General features: G+C 55.0%; 2 protein-coding genes across 4 annotated transcripts; both read right to left on the bottom strand.

Moving 5' to 3' along the window:
* Window positions 1-1,999: 1,999 nt before the first annotated feature.
* Window positions 2,000-8,037, bottom strand: FAM189B (family with sequence similarity 189 member B). Of its 2 annotated transcripts, none has more exons than XM_043876339.1 (12): window positions 7,015-8,037; window positions 6,771-6,827; window positions 6,465-6,575; window positions 6,239-6,358; window positions 5,976-6,083; window positions 5,238-5,413; window positions 5,013-5,112; window positions 4,612-4,681; window positions 3,843-4,388; window positions 3,164-3,232; window positions 2,814-3,067; window positions 2,000-2,721 (listed from the first exon to the last, which is right to left on the bottom strand). In XM_043876339.1, the coding sequence occupies exons 1-12, from the start codon at window positions 7,237-7,239 to the stop codon at window positions 2,548-2,550; spliced, it is 2,010 nt and encodes a 669-aa protein (XP_043732274.1). In that variant the 5' UTR covers window positions 7,240-8,037; the 3' UTR covers window positions 2,000-2,547. The 2 variants fall into 2 exon arrangements, with proteins under 2 accessions (XP_043732274.1, XP_043732275.1); XM_043876340.1 differs by having other exon boundaries at window positions 5,238-5,410; window positions 7,015-8,032.
* Window positions 8,038-8,407: 370 nt separating this feature from the next.
* On the bottom strand, window positions 8,408-13,411 carry SCAMP3 (secretory carrier membrane protein 3). 2 transcript variants are annotated; one of them, XM_043876347.1, is made up of 9 exons: window positions 12,812-13,149; window positions 12,399-12,476; window positions 11,416-11,538; window positions 11,211-11,331; window positions 10,607-10,735; window positions 10,007-10,166; window positions 9,796-9,897; window positions 9,180-9,297; window positions 8,408-8,862 (listed from the first exon to the last, which is right to left on the bottom strand). In XM_043876347.1, the coding sequence occupies exons 1-9, from the start codon at window positions 12,875-12,877 to the stop codon at window positions 8,716-8,718; spliced, it is 1,044 nt and encodes a 347-aa protein (XP_043732282.1). In that variant the 5' UTR covers window positions 12,878-13,149; the 3' UTR covers window positions 8,408-8,715. The 2 variants fall into 2 exon arrangements, with proteins under 2 accessions (XP_043732282.1, XP_043732283.1); XM_043876348.1 differs by lacking the exon at window positions 9,180-9,297 and having other exon boundaries at window positions 12,812-13,411.
* Window positions 13,412-13,489: the final 78 nt, after the last annotated feature.

Genomic DNA, 13,489 nt, shown 5'->3' with positions numbered 1-13,489 from the left:
GGCTAGGTAGCTGGTGAGACATGGAAGAATTCAGGGTAAGACTGGACATGCCAGATGAGAAAAAAGAAATGATGGTAATTCCTATGCTTATGGAAAGTGCAGCGGGGTGAGCGGTGGTACCATGTATTAAGAGAAGAATTTTTGGAGAGGAACAGGCACAAGGGTTGGAATCAAAAGCTCCATTGTGGCCATGTTGAGTCTGAGACACCCATTACATATCCGAGGAGAGATGTCACATTGGAGGTTGGAGCTCATGGAGTGGTAGAGAATTATCCATGAACACATAGATGGCTGTGAAAGCCATGGATCTTGTAGGGCCACCTATAGACAAAGTGGAGGTAGAAAAAAGAAGAGAGCCGGAGAAGGAAATGGCAACCCACTCCGGTATTCTTGCCTGGAAAAGTCCGTGGACAGAGGAGTCTGGCGGGCTGAAGTCCATGGGATTACATGACTGAGCGTGTGTGCACGAGGGTGGAGGGAAATGGGTTGGTAGCAATAAAGTGGTAGAACTTAAAAAAAGAAAAAAGAAGATAGCCGACGGGAGAGCCCTGGGGCCCTCCAGTGTTAATTGGATAGGCAGAGGTGTGAATGCTGACAAATGATACCATGACAGCAAAGTAGGAAGAAATACAGAAGAGTATGATGTCTCTGGGCTTCCCTGGTGGCTCAGTGGTAAAGAATCTGCCCGCCAATGCAGGAGACTCAGGTTCCATCCCTGGTTTGGGAAGATCCCCTGGAGAAGGAAATGGCAACCCACTCCAGTATTCTTGGCTGCGAAGACCCATGGACAGAGGAGCCTGGTGGGCTACAGTCCATGGGGGTCTCAAAAGAATCAAACACAGCTTAGCAACTAAACAACAACATGATGTCTTGAAAGACAAGAAAGGGGAAAATTCAAGAGAAAAGATGCTTATTCAGTTCAGTTCAGTCGCTCAGTCATGTCCGACTCTGCAACCCCATGAATCGCAGCACACCAGGCTTCCCTGTCCGTCACCAACTCCCGGAGTTTACTCAAACTCATATCCATCAAGTTGGTGATGCCATCCAGCCATCTCATCCTCTGTCGTCCCCTTCTCCTGCCCCCAATCCCTCCCAGCATCAGGGTCTTCTCCAGTGAGTCAACTCTTCCCATGAGGTGGCCAAAGTATTGGAGTTTCAGCTTCGGCATCAGTCCTTCCAGTGAACACCCGGGACTGATCTCCTTTAGGATGGACTGGTTGGATCTCCTTGCAGTCCAAGGGACTCTCATGAGTCTCCTCCAACACCACAGTTCAAAAGCATCAATTTTTCGGCGCTCAGCTTTCTTCACAGTCCAACTCTCACATCCATACATGACCACTGGAAAAATCATAGCCTTGACTAGACGGACCTTTGTTGGCAAAGTAATGTCTCTGCTTTTTAATATGCTATCTAAGTTGGTCATAACTTTCCTTCCAAGGAGTAAGGGTCTTTTAATTTCATGGCTGCAATCACCATCTGCAGTGATTTTAGAGACCCCAAAAATAAAGTCTGACACTGTTTCCACTGTTTCCCCATCTATTTGCCATTAAGTGATGGGACCAGATGCCATGATCTTAGTTTTCTGAATGTTGAGCTTTAAGCCAACTTTTTCACTCTCCTCTTTCACTTTCATCAAGAGGCTTTTTAGTTCCTCTTCACTTTCTGCCATAAGATGCTAATTAGGTGGGTTAAATGATTACCAGAAGTCAAGTGAAATGCATGCAAGCAGAGAAACAGCCACTGAGTCTGATACTTGGTTACTGAAAAATTTGTTTCAAGAGCAGTGCCTGGGGAGAGGGAGGGGAAGGAACCTGATGGGAATGGGTAAGGAGAGAATGGATGTTTGAGTAGAAGGAAGGAAGACAAAAAATGTTTGGCTATGAAAAGGGGCAGAGATACTGTGTGGTAGCTGGAAATAGATATCGGTGTCTTGAAAGTTTTCATAACTAAGAGAGATGCTAGCACAAATCTCAATGGTGATAAAGAATGACCCAGAAGAGAAGGGAAAAACTGAAATTTATTGAAGGCTTACTTAGTGTGTTAAGAGCTTTACAAACTTTCGTCCTCACAATGGTCTATGGATCAGGCAGTTGAGGTTAAATAACTTGCCCAAGGTCATGCAGTTAGAGGTGGTAGAGCTGAGAGGCCAGCCTGATTTTTCTGACCCTTCATGCCTCACCACCCCATTGCACAGGCATACAGCCCCCTATGCTTAAACACCCGGGACATGCCTGTGCCCTGGCCACAACCCCTGGTGAATCAGAGTTACTGTCACGCCGGAGGAACTGGACTTTATTTTCCTCCTCCAGAACCAGAAGCACAGGCATGTCCCCCGAGAGCCTGAACACCCATGCAGCAGAGGACAGGAGCTCTCCCAGGCCAGAAGGCAGAGGCAAGCAGCAGGAGCCCCTAGAGGTAGGAGGGAAACGGATACTTCTGGGACTGTTCAGCAGGTTTCTCTCTGTGTCAGCCAGAGCAAGAGGGTGCTGGGGGCTGCTGTGGCCCCAGCACTCATCTGGATCTGTTCGGTGTTGGGGGGCGCCTGGGTCAGAGCCCGGTCTCCCGGCTGCCCCCATTGAGGCTGAGGCTGTGGGGACGGGTAGCACGCTCCAGCCTACGGCCCGACAGGAGACGCCTCAGGGAGGAGCCGGAGCTCAGGTCGCCGCAGCTGCGAAGGTGAAGGCTCTCTCGGCCTGGCCGGCCCCAGGGGCTCCGGGGCACCTAGATGGGGCCACAGGAGAGAGCATCAGTGTGGCCCCCAATGCGAAGTTCCAGGCTTTCCTGGGTGTCTTCCTTGGCTCCCCTGACTCTACCTGCTTATGCGCATGGGCTCCATTCCCATTGGGATCTGGGGCCTTCCTGGACATCTGGAGGAAACGGGTGACCAGGCCCCGGCCTGGCCAGCTGCCCTTCAGGTCCCCCAGGGAGTGGGCAGGTGCAGGGCCCGAGGGCAGGGGGACCTTCTGGAAGGTGGGCACAGGGCGCCGCTTCTCTGCTGAGCGGGCACGGAGCAACTTGGGGGAAGGGCAATGGGCTAGACGGAAGAGGCAGGCTTCAGAGCAGAGCCCTGGAGAAAGAGAGAGGGAGGGTGGGTGGAATGGAAGGTGCAAAAAAGCAGCACTGCCCTATCCCCCGCCCCCTGGGCACCAACAATACGCCTAACCTGTATCTGCAGAGGAAACGGAAGCAGCTTCTTCCTCAAGCACTTTGGTATAAAGGTCCCTGAATTCAGCTGCAGGGGAGAGGAGAGAAACACGGACTGAGTTGGGAGTGTGTAGTAGACACCCCCACCCATCTCACCGCCCTCCTGAGAACCCAAGCCTACAGCGTACCCAGCTCCTACAGCCCACTCCCAACCAAGGGGGCATTGTCGCTGCCCATGTCTGCCAGCAGCTAGATGGAACAGTCCACCATATCAGGGACTAAGGCGCCATCACCCTCTGCTGCATCCTCCCCAGTGCCTGGCACAGATGGTAATGACAAGCATGTTCTGTGCCAGGGCGGAAGCATTTGACCTGCATCTCTTCTCAGTAACGCCACAGTATGTACAGTGAGGTACTGTTATTATACCCATTTTATAGGTGAGAAACTGAGGCTTGGAAAGAGTAGGTAACTTACCGAGGCTGGGGCCTGTGAGACTGGGTTCCAACAACCAAATCTCTTTTTTTAACCACTAAGCTACTGGCTGGTGTGTTTTTCACAGGTGATGTAAGTGTCTGATGCAGGTGTGAATCAGAATTTCTGCCTTCTCAGAGACCCCAGTAGTGTCCCAAATCCTGGTGGGCGTCACTGGCCCTCTCACTCCCAGTGCCTACCCTCTCCTGAACCCCGTGGGGGCTCACCGGTGTTGCTGGAGGTGGTGATGCCCGGGTCACTGTGGGACCGTGGCAGCAGCAGTGGTGGCCGGGGAGCCGGGTGAGGAGGCCGGTGCCCCGGCGGGGTGAGGGAACCTGAGCTATCGCTGAAGCGGCGAGCCGGGGCTCGGGGGGAAGGGGCCGCAGCTGGCCGGCTGCCTCCCCGGGGGACCCGCCGCCTCAGCTCGGGGAAGCAGGGTCCCACCCAAGGCGGCCAGCCCTCCAGCCGGTGGCAGCTGCGGGCCGCTGTGGGGGCACCCAGTGGGGGCGGGGCTTCGGGGGCAGAGCAGGAGTAGGAGCGGGCTGCCCTCGGGGGCCGCCGGGGAAGGGGGCTGTCCTCGAAGGGGCCCCGAAGGCCGCAGTCCAGGCTGAGGCAGTAGCCGGCGCGGCTGCGCTGAATCGAGCGGAAGAGCACATAGTCAACGGAGCGCACGGAGCCCTGCAACTCCAGCAGGCACGAGTCCTCGGACGGGCTGGAGCCCCCGGGCAGGTCACCGATGGCTGAGAGCACCAGAGACCCGCTGTCCATGGACACTGCGGGCAGAAGGGGGCGCTGGCTAGCATCAGCCTGGCCAGGTCCCCGCAGTGCCCCTGCCTCTGGGCAAGCCTCAGAGGAGACAGGATTCCAGGAAAACGCAGCCCTGGCTTGTCACTCAACCACCAACTCAGTCGAATCTCTCCCTTTCTGCCCCGCCCCCCACCGGCTCCGCTATCCCAGGCGTCCCAGTCCTTGTCCACCCCCCCACTTCCTGCTCACCATCTACAATGGAGGCCACTCGCTCGCAGATGCAGGCGCCATCATGCAGCTGAGGATCAAAGAGAGTGGCCTGCAGAAAACACAAGGGTCAAGCGTCCAGCCCTGCACACCGATAGGGCCACCCCATAGGCTTGACAGAGCTCTGGAGACCTAGATTCCAGTCCAGCTTTGTCACTCTGTCCAAGTCACTTATGTGGGCCTCAGTTTCCACGTCTGTAAAATGGAAATAACAGTTCTTACCCCACCCACCTCACTACCCTCTCAGGCAGATCAAAGATGACAGTGGATGTGCCAGTGCTTCAGATCATGAGAACTAGTATTCTTTATCCAGTACCAGCAGCTCACTCAGATTTTCAGGCTCTATCTTGGACTCCCCAGCCTGCACCAAGCCCTGCTCTCACCTGACTGTCTCCTCGTAGCCCCATGACGGCCTCATAAGAAGGGGGGCAATCAGTAGGGTACAAGGGCACTGGGCTGTCCATGGAGCCATTGTAGGTGATGCTGGCAGAAGGAGGGAAAAGGTCAAAGCCTGGAAAAAAACTATTCTGAAAAGATCCCTCCCCACCAATCTGGTCCCAGCCCCAGTCTCCTTCCTTAGTTCCCCCAATAGGACTGCCTGGCCTCACCTCTGCGCATCTGTTTCCGAGCTGCAGGTGTACTCTGGGGGGTAGTAGGGTGGTGGGGGCACAGGCGGTACAAATTCCTCCAGGTCCAGCATGGTGTGCAGGAGAGGGTCTGGGGGCGAGGAGGTACAGCCCAAAGGCCCCAGAGGGCCTGAGACTGAGCGTTCAGGGGCCAACTGCTGGGGAGCAAGCAGGTCGGCAAGCTTGGATTCTGGGAATACAGCTCCTTGATTCCCAAATTTCTCTCTCCTCTACATTTTCTGACCCCGCCCCCTCCAAGAAGCTCAGTTCTGGCCCCTTCCTTTGCCAGAACAGGTTCCTCTTCCAACTGCCCCAGCTGAGGACCTTCACCTCCTACCCTGCCCATCTAGAAATTCCTCCTCTTTATGGACTCTTCTGCACCCAGAATCACTCTCTGTTCTGTCCCCGCCAGAACATCAACCCGTTATCCCTGCCCCCATCTAAGACCTTCTGGACTCCGCCCAACTTTTAGTCCCATCTCAAATGCCCTGGAGCTGACATCACACACTTCTGTTACTCCCAGTGATTCCCCTCCTCACCCTCCAGTGGACCTCTTAAATATTCCTACAATCAACATGCCTATTAGGTGAGCCACAGCCCCTGGTGCTCAAAAGCCAGCGCTGCAGCCATCCCCGCCGCCCCCCCGCCAAGACCAGTCCCAGCACACACACCCCTGCCCCCAGCCTACCTTCTTGGCCTTGACCCCAGCTTCCCACTCACCGTGTGCACAAGGTCCAGGGAGAAGATCTGGATGCAGCAGACAATGGCAGAGAGGGTACATATTATGGCAGCAGAGATGGTGAGCCCACAGACGCTGAAGAGTAAGTTCTGGGGAAGGCAAGAGAGAGGAATGTGAGAGGAACCTAGGGTGGAGTAAGTCCCACATATTCAGGGCCTATGAGGACTCAGGAGGAGACAGAAAAGTGGGAGCCAGGAAGATGGTAGGAGAGAAAGGAACAGCAGAGATGGGGGTGCATGCTCACCTTGAGGGCCCCTCGGGCTTCATCACAGGTGGAGTTAGGAGCAATTTTCAGTTCCTGCCCCGACTCTGGACAGGGCCGGAGAAGACGAACAGAGGGGCAGCACACGCAGACCTTTCCGTCCTGAGTGGGAGTGGAGAGAGTGAGGCAGCCTGAATCCGGACAAGCCGAGGTGTTCTGCACACCTCCCCCAGCTAGCGCACTCAGGCTCTCCTTCCTCAAATCTCACCAAGTCACAGTCTTGGAAGTCTCGGGCCAGCTGAGCGTTTTTACAGGAGAGAACGGAGCCAGCCATGCTGAGCATGACACAGAGCACGGAGAGCAAAGAGAAGAAGGAGATCTGGGGAGCAGAGGGCACAGACTCAGGGCTGGGGCCCCCAAATACCCTCTACCGCAAACGGAGCCCCCTCACTCACAGGCATGCGTGCCTGTCAACATGAATGGAAGAGTCAGTTCCCTTCTTGGGGGCATAAATGGGCATCCCCTCAGGTGCTAGGCACCTGCCTCCCAGTGGGCATCAGACCCTGGCACCTACCACTAGAGTGAACGGCCGCTTCCAAGAAACGATGCCAACAACCCCGGAAAACGCCAGCTGGGGATAAAGCGGGCACAGGTTCAGCATGAAGGGGAGGCACCTGGGTGAGCCCCGCACCACAGGATGTACCCAACTCTGTAAGGAGTAGGAGGACCAGGAGAGGCCAGGATTTGGACTGGCAGCTGGTGTTGAGGGGTGGGGCCCAAGGAGCCTCCCCCACCCAACAACTGTGCGCCCAACTCACCGAGAACCCAGCCCAAGACGGGCAGGATCTCTTGACGCTCTCGGTGGTGGTGATGGAGGAGGCCACCATGCTGAAGGTGACCACCAGGATGCCCAGGAGCACCTGAGCCAGCCCCAGCGTGAGCAGGGCCTGTAGCCAGGGTCGGTGGAGGCGGAGGTGTGTAAGGCCCCGGGTGCTAGGCCGGCTAGTCAGCGAGCGGCTGGAATCGCTAGGCGAGGGCATCATGCCTGCCGCCCGGTTGCCTGAGCCTTGCTCGGCCCCCCCTGGCGCTTGGGAGCATCTCAGAGGCGCCCAAGGCCCCGTCCTTCCTCCTCTCCACCCCCCTCCCTCTAGAGCCCACCCCCTGGCTGGGTCCCCTGGGGCATGGCCCAGGGACTCCAGCTGGGGGGGAGTCCAAGGAGGGGGCCTTACGGAGGGGCCGCGGAGTGCTCCCTCCCCACTCCGGGCACTGGACGGGCACCGTGCCCGCGACGGCGATGAGGACGCGGGGGCACCGGCTCATCGCATCTCCCTAGGGAAGAGGGGAGCTGAAAAGGGCCGGTCCGGGAGTGAAGAGAGGGCGGCGTTCCGGAACCGGGAAGGGTGGGAAGGGTAAAAGGCGAGAAGGATGGGAAAGAAGTCTAGAGAAGAGGGGAGGGTCGGCGTGGGGTGACTCTAGAGGCGCGGTCGGTGTGCCTTCAGAATGTCCAGTTGGATCCGCGGCCGCCTGGTGGGGAGAGGCTGCGGCGCCACAGTCTCCTGGGTCGCCAGCCCCACTCCCCTCCCCACCACGCTCCTGCTCCCCTAGCTCAGGCTGCAGTAGGTCCGGGACTGGAGACGGGGGATGGGGGATGAGCTGGTGCGGGAGGAGGGGCGTGGTACGAGGGCCAGCGCGGTGCACCCCGGGAGTTGTAGTCCCAGTCGGAGACCCTGGGGGAGAGGGAGTGGGAGAGGAAGCGGGGAGGCACGTGGGGGGAGGGGAAGGGAGGGAGCGGACGGCAGGGTGGCCGGGCGAGCTGGCCGCAGCCGCAGGTCTGGCGAGGAGCTCCGGCCCCCGCAGGGCCCGAGCTAAAGCTTTCGGCGCCTACTTGGGCCCCGCCCAGCCTCTCGTGCCCCTCGGCCGCTCCGTTCCCAGCAGAGGTAGCGGCTCTTTCTTAAAGGAGAAAGTCATTAAAGGAGCGGGGTGGAGAGCTGAGTTCCCTGGCAGCTCCGCGATTCCACACCCAACCGTGGACTTCCCTCCCACTTCCTGCGCCAGCCAGTGGGCTCTGCTGTCCCGCCGCCACAGCTCTCCATTTACACTGAGGCCAGGTCCGACCTTCCCTCCAGAGTCCACAATTCACCTTCCACTTCCAGTCGCCTCCACTCTATCTTCTGTAAGACCTAGCTCCCATTAAAATTCCAGAAACGGGGATTTGTGTTCCAGTTCCACTTTCTCTTTATTTAAATAACCGAAGCAACAGCCTTGGCACAGCAGAGGGAAGCGGGTCGGGGTGTGTGGTTGTGGCAGCAGTGTGGCCTGATCGAGGGGTGGGAGGGAAGCAGTGACTGGGTCACACTGGGCTCCCCACACCCTTAAGTCAGGTTCAGCAGTCATGGCTGTATGATTGGGGGTACTAGAGTGGAGACATCAAACAGTGATGTCTCAAAGTCCCAGAGACCTCAGGGATGGGGGCTAGTTGCCTCCCTCAAGTGGCGGGGCCAGGGCATCCCAGTTAGGGGTCACGGGGCCCGGAAGGCATTTTCTGCAGCCCCAGCGGCTGCGTTGGCAGCTGCGGTTCGCACCGCAGGGTTGGAGAAGACACCGGCTGCAAACTCCTGCTGGGCCTTCTGAAAGCTGGCCCCTGTGCGGCGATACAAAGAGTGGATCTGCAAGTAGAAAGCACAGACTTTACAGCATGTTCCAGCCACTGTTAATCCCACTCCAGTCTAATACCATCACGACCACTCACCAGCCTGTAGCTCTAGCTTTTCCTTCTTGGCTCCCTACCAACACACACACACACCTACCCCTACAAGCCAGCACCGCCACCCCCCCCCCCCCCGCCCCCGCCCCCGCCCCGCCCAGGTCCATTAGCTGAGAATCCTTCCATCTGCCTGGCCCTCCCCAGTTGCTCCTGAATGTTCCAGCCAAGTCCCCAGGGATGGGTGATATCACTCTCCAGGCCCCACCTACAGCCCCTCACCCGCTTCAGCATAACAATTCCCAGCACAGCGATGCCAGTGAAGAACAGAGCAACCAGCAGCATGAGCACCGCTACGGCTGTGTTGACCTTCAGCACCACCAGGGCAGAGATCCAGCCACTGTGAGGAGGAGGAAATACATGCAAGTGAGGAGGACTGCTCACAGCTAGGTCCCAGTCCTTCCAGCTTCTCCACTGGTCATGTCTTCAAACCCGGGGCCGTTTCCCTGTGGGTCTGGCGATTTGCCATGCACTACATTCCCAAACTAGTTTAATCTCAGCTTCTGAACCATCCTAGCTCTCCAAGCTCTTTCAGACATCCTCACTCCAAACAGATCTTTCTGCTGAGGATGCTTCCTCTTCAACATTACACATGCCTCCTCCAAGAAGCCTCCTCAGACTGAGCATGTCCAGCCATCTTTCCCTTAATCTATGTCTGTTGACAGTACTGTCTGAGCTCTCTATCATGGAGAGTGTCCTGTACCCCTATTAAATTAGCATCTCCCAAGGATTAAAACCACAGTTCCTTTTTCTGAACAACTCTTATGCCAGTACCCAATGTTGACTTGATCAAAAGGAGTGGGAGGAAGGGATGAGGGTAAACGGCAATCTCACAGACCTGAACCCCCAACCTGGGATGCCGATGGCCTGGAGGACAAACAGAACATCCTGGACGAAGAAAATGAAGAAGAAAACGAAGAAATTGAATGAACTATCACTCCTGCAAAGAGAAAAAAATGGGAAGTGTAGGCAAAGAATCAGGGTTGTAGGAGCAGAAAGGGGCTTCTCCAAGTCCCCTCCCTGCCATCATCCCCACTGCCCCTTCTTACCGGAAAGCCTTGTACATGGGGCGATACCAGCAGACGAAGGAGCAGGGAGTGAAGAGGAGGATCCAGAGGATAGAGAGCCCAAAGCCTGAGCCATTGCTGGTCTCCACACAGAAGCTGGCTAGGCAGGCAAGAAAATTCAAGAGAAGAGCCAGAGTGCTGCCTAAGGGTCAGAGGGACAGGATGATGGGTCAGTGAGAGCTCCTTCTCCGAGAAACCTGCCCCACAACCCTCACCAAATGTGGCAGAGTAAGGATAGGAAGGCAGTTTCCTCCTTCACAGGATCCTCAACAGGGGAGACAGAACCAGCAAATCTCAACCATGTGTCATCGTGTTTGCAAAGACTTTTAAAAGGATCCAGCATACATTTAAGCATATGGACAAGGGGAAGAGGGAAAGAGCAAGAACATACATTTGTCAGAAGACTGGAGAAGAAGTTCTGAGTACTGTAAAAGGAGTAATCCAGGGAAATTGCCAGAGAAATGAGCCTTCAATGATACTTCATTCAAAGTATCTAGTTCTGGGCGCGTGAGCTCCAGGAAAAGGAATGATGTACAACTTACTATCTATACTTTTCCTTCAAAAAGGTTTCTGACTACTCACACATCCAGAGGTAGTACATGGTGGATACTGTCTTCTGAAATTCTTGGGGGATCTCCATGGAGATGTCCTGGAAAAAGCAGGGCTGAACTGGGCAAAAAGAAGGTAGAGGGGGCCAATTGTTCTGTCGAGCTGTAAGGCAGAAAAAGAGCAGGAGTGTCCCACAAGTGAGACAGAGACCAAAAAATCACTCCCCCTTCCTTTTACCCCTGGATTCTCTATTTCCAATTTGAGAGTTCAAGAAGACAAGGGCAAAAAAAAAAAAAAGAAGACAAGGGCAAATAGCAAAAATTATATTAGTAGTGTTTATTATGACTTTTGTTTACTATGGCTTACAACTGCTAACCACTATGCCCAGGATTTGTAGATAACTTTGTTTAACCTCACAACAATCCAGTTAAACAGGTACAAACATTACTCTCATTTTACAAGTAAGGAAACTGAAGCATTCAAGATTAAGTAACTTGCCTAAGAGCTCATCCTTAATAAGCCACTGCACCCAAATTCAAACTCTGCAGTCTGGCTCCAGTGCCCATGCCCTGAGCTCCTTTTTTGAGACTTCAAAGCTGTCAGATGCCCTCTGCAACCCTATCAAGGATCCACTCACTAGCTGTGCCGCCCAGGGCAGCATGCTGGAGTTCTCGCTCCCTTCGGTCCAACTCCTCTGCCTTTCGGTTGAGCTCCTCCTGTTTCTTTAGCAGCTCAGCTGTGGCTGCTGCAGTTGAAGCCTGCCCAGTAAGAGCAGACGGAGATGTGAGTCCTGAACCCCAGGGATGCCCCCTTCCCAAACCCCTCCCTATACACCCCCCTACCTGGGAGCTGTAGGAGCCATAGTTCTTGGGTTCTGTGGGGCTGAGTTTTCTTGAGGACTGCAAGGGTGGAGCTGAGGGTGGAGCTATCGGAACAGGGGCAGGAGGCTCATAGCTTGGTGGTGGCTGTTGAGTTTGGAAAAGACCTTAAGCATCATCTAGTCCCCGATAACACAGGAGGCTAGAGTCTACTTGAATACTTTTATACCTAAAACTCATTACCTAAAGTGGCAGCCCTTCCCCCAGTTATTAGAAAGCTAGTTATTGTGTTTATATCATAGAACTCTCTAACAACTTGCAGCTACCCTCACATCAAGTTCCTCAGCCAAGATTCAAAGCACTCATCTACCAAATCAACCTCCTTAAACTTTCTAAAAACTCTTAACACTTTTCTATTCCAGTGAGACAAACAGGTCTAGTCTTTTTCATCCCTTGCTTTCTAATTGTGTACCTAAGCATACTTTGACTTCTCTGCTGGCTCAGACGGTAAAGCGTCTACCTACAATGCAGGAGATCTAGGTTCGATCCCTGGGTGGGGAAGATCCTCTGGAGAAGGAAATGGCAACCCACTCCAGTACTCTTGCCTGGAAAATCCCATGGGAGGAGCCTGGTAGGTTACAGTCCATGGGGGTCACAAGAGATACGACTGAGCGACTTCACTTTCACTTTCCAAGCATATTTTTGTTTTCTCAACTCCAAGCCCATCCCTTTTCATCTTAAAAAAGCCTCCCCAGACAGGGTCTTCATCAGGCCCTGACAGAATCCAGATAATCCCAAGACTGACATTTAGAGCTCAAATTGACAGATCTCTGGCCTTGATGTCTTTAGATGGGTTAGGCATCCCATGGCAGACTGGCCTCATTCAGAGAGCCAAGATCACTGTGCTTCTTCCTTCTTTTGCGTGCAGAAAAGTCCCCTGGACCTCAACATAGGCTTGTTGGCATACCCTACCCTTCCCGGCCTTCCTGTGCTCTCCAGAATCTCACCTCCCGGGTCTCAAAAGGGTTGTAGACGTCAAGAGTAGCATAGTGCGTGCTGGGTCGATGCTGGATCACAGCTGGGTCCTGTGGGCAGAGATCTGCGGCTCAGTTGGCACCTGGTGCCTCTGCGGGAACTCATAGGGGCCTCTTCTCAATTGCTGTGGCTCCAAGAACCGCAGCTTGGGGCCACGCTGTTGTCCCAATATATCTGCCCCCAACCTTTCACCCCACACTACCAGTTCCAGCTCCTTAAGGGGCAGGGCCCGCCCCCCAAGGATGCTCACTGGTTTGGAGTCGTCGTCACACCCACGTGGCGGCCCTTCCTCGGATCAAGTGTCACGAACAGGAATACAAGTTAGCCCGACCCTCTAGAACCGAGAAACCACCCCAGTCGCCTCTAAGAGGCCGGCGCAAGTCACCTGAAAGGGGTTGTCAAGCTCGCCGGACTCGGCGAAGGGGTTTCCACCGTCTCTGCTTTGAGCCATGTTTGCAACTTCGGCTAGGGCCGCCCCCTGCCCTCCACGCCCCTGCCGCGGCAGTGGCGGCGGCCGCGGCTCTCAGAGCTCCCTCGGCTCTGCTCTTCTCGGTCCGCCCCGCTTCCCTGTGCACGGATTGGCTGTACCGACCGGAAGGGTCACAAGGATCCCCGCAGCAGCAGCAAGTTGCGCCTGCGTCTCGGATAAAGGAAAAGAAGGAAGTGCCCCACGTGACGCCTCTAACTCGGTCTCAGTAGCCAAGTACCGCCCCTTCCCCACGTGACTTCCTTCCATTAACGAACTACACCTCCCAGTAGGCCTCGCGTCAGAATCCCGATCCGTCCTAGCCTTCGAAAGAGAAGTATGATGGGAGTCCTCCGACCGGTGGCGGCGGTATCCCAGGAGCCCAGTTCAGGAAGTTTTTTGTCTGTATTTCTGACTCTACCCTGGGGCCCAGCCTAACAGCTATACTAACCGAACCTCTTTCCCAAACCTCATTATTCCAGATCAAATAAGTGCTAACTTTATAACCCTTTCTTACAGTCAGATGTTATCCACCCATCGCTCAGATAAACTGGTAGCCTGAGGTTAATTTTGAAGGGTAAAATGGGATTCCCTTCA

Source organism: Cervus elaphus, chromosome 20 (genome assembly GCF_910594005.1).
Source record: "Cervus elaphus chromosome 20, mCerEla1.1, whole genome shotgun sequence".
In the NCBI taxonomy this organism is placed as follows: domain Eukaryota; kingdom Metazoa; phylum Chordata; class Mammalia; order Artiodactyla; family Cervidae; genus Cervus; species Cervus elaphus.
The sequence above is the reverse complement of the archived record's forward strand: the minus strand, read 5'-3'. Positions and strand labels throughout refer to the sequence as shown.

Excerpts from the sequence above, each read along its gene's own strand:
- FAM189B (XM_043876339.1), bottom strand. The coding sequence starts at position 7,239 with ATGATGCCCTCGCCTAGCGATTCCAGCCGCTCGCTGACTAGCCGGCCT. Across the intron at positions 6,084-6,238 it reads AAGCCCGAGGGGCCCTCAAG|AACTTACTCTTCAGCGTCTG; the intron begins GTGAGCATGCAC and ends TGCCTTCCCCAG. Across the intron at positions 4,682-5,012 it reads GGCTACGAGGAGACAGTCAG|GCCACTCTCTTTGATCCTCA; the intron begins GTGAGAGCAGGG and ends TGTTTTCTGCAG.
- SCAMP3 (XM_043876347.1), bottom strand. The coding sequence starts at position 12,877 with ATGGCTCAAAGCAGAGACGGTGGAAACCCCTTCGCCGAGTCCGGCGAG. Across the intron at positions 12,477-12,811 it reads AGCTTGACAACCCCTTTCAG|GACCCAGCTGTGATCCAGCA; the intron begins GTGACTTGCGCC and ends CTCTGCCCACAG. Across the intron at positions 9,298-9,795 it reads ATCCCAGGTTGGGGGTTCAG|TGGCTGGATCTCTGCCCTGG; the intron begins GTCTGTGAGATT and ends TCCTCCTCACAG.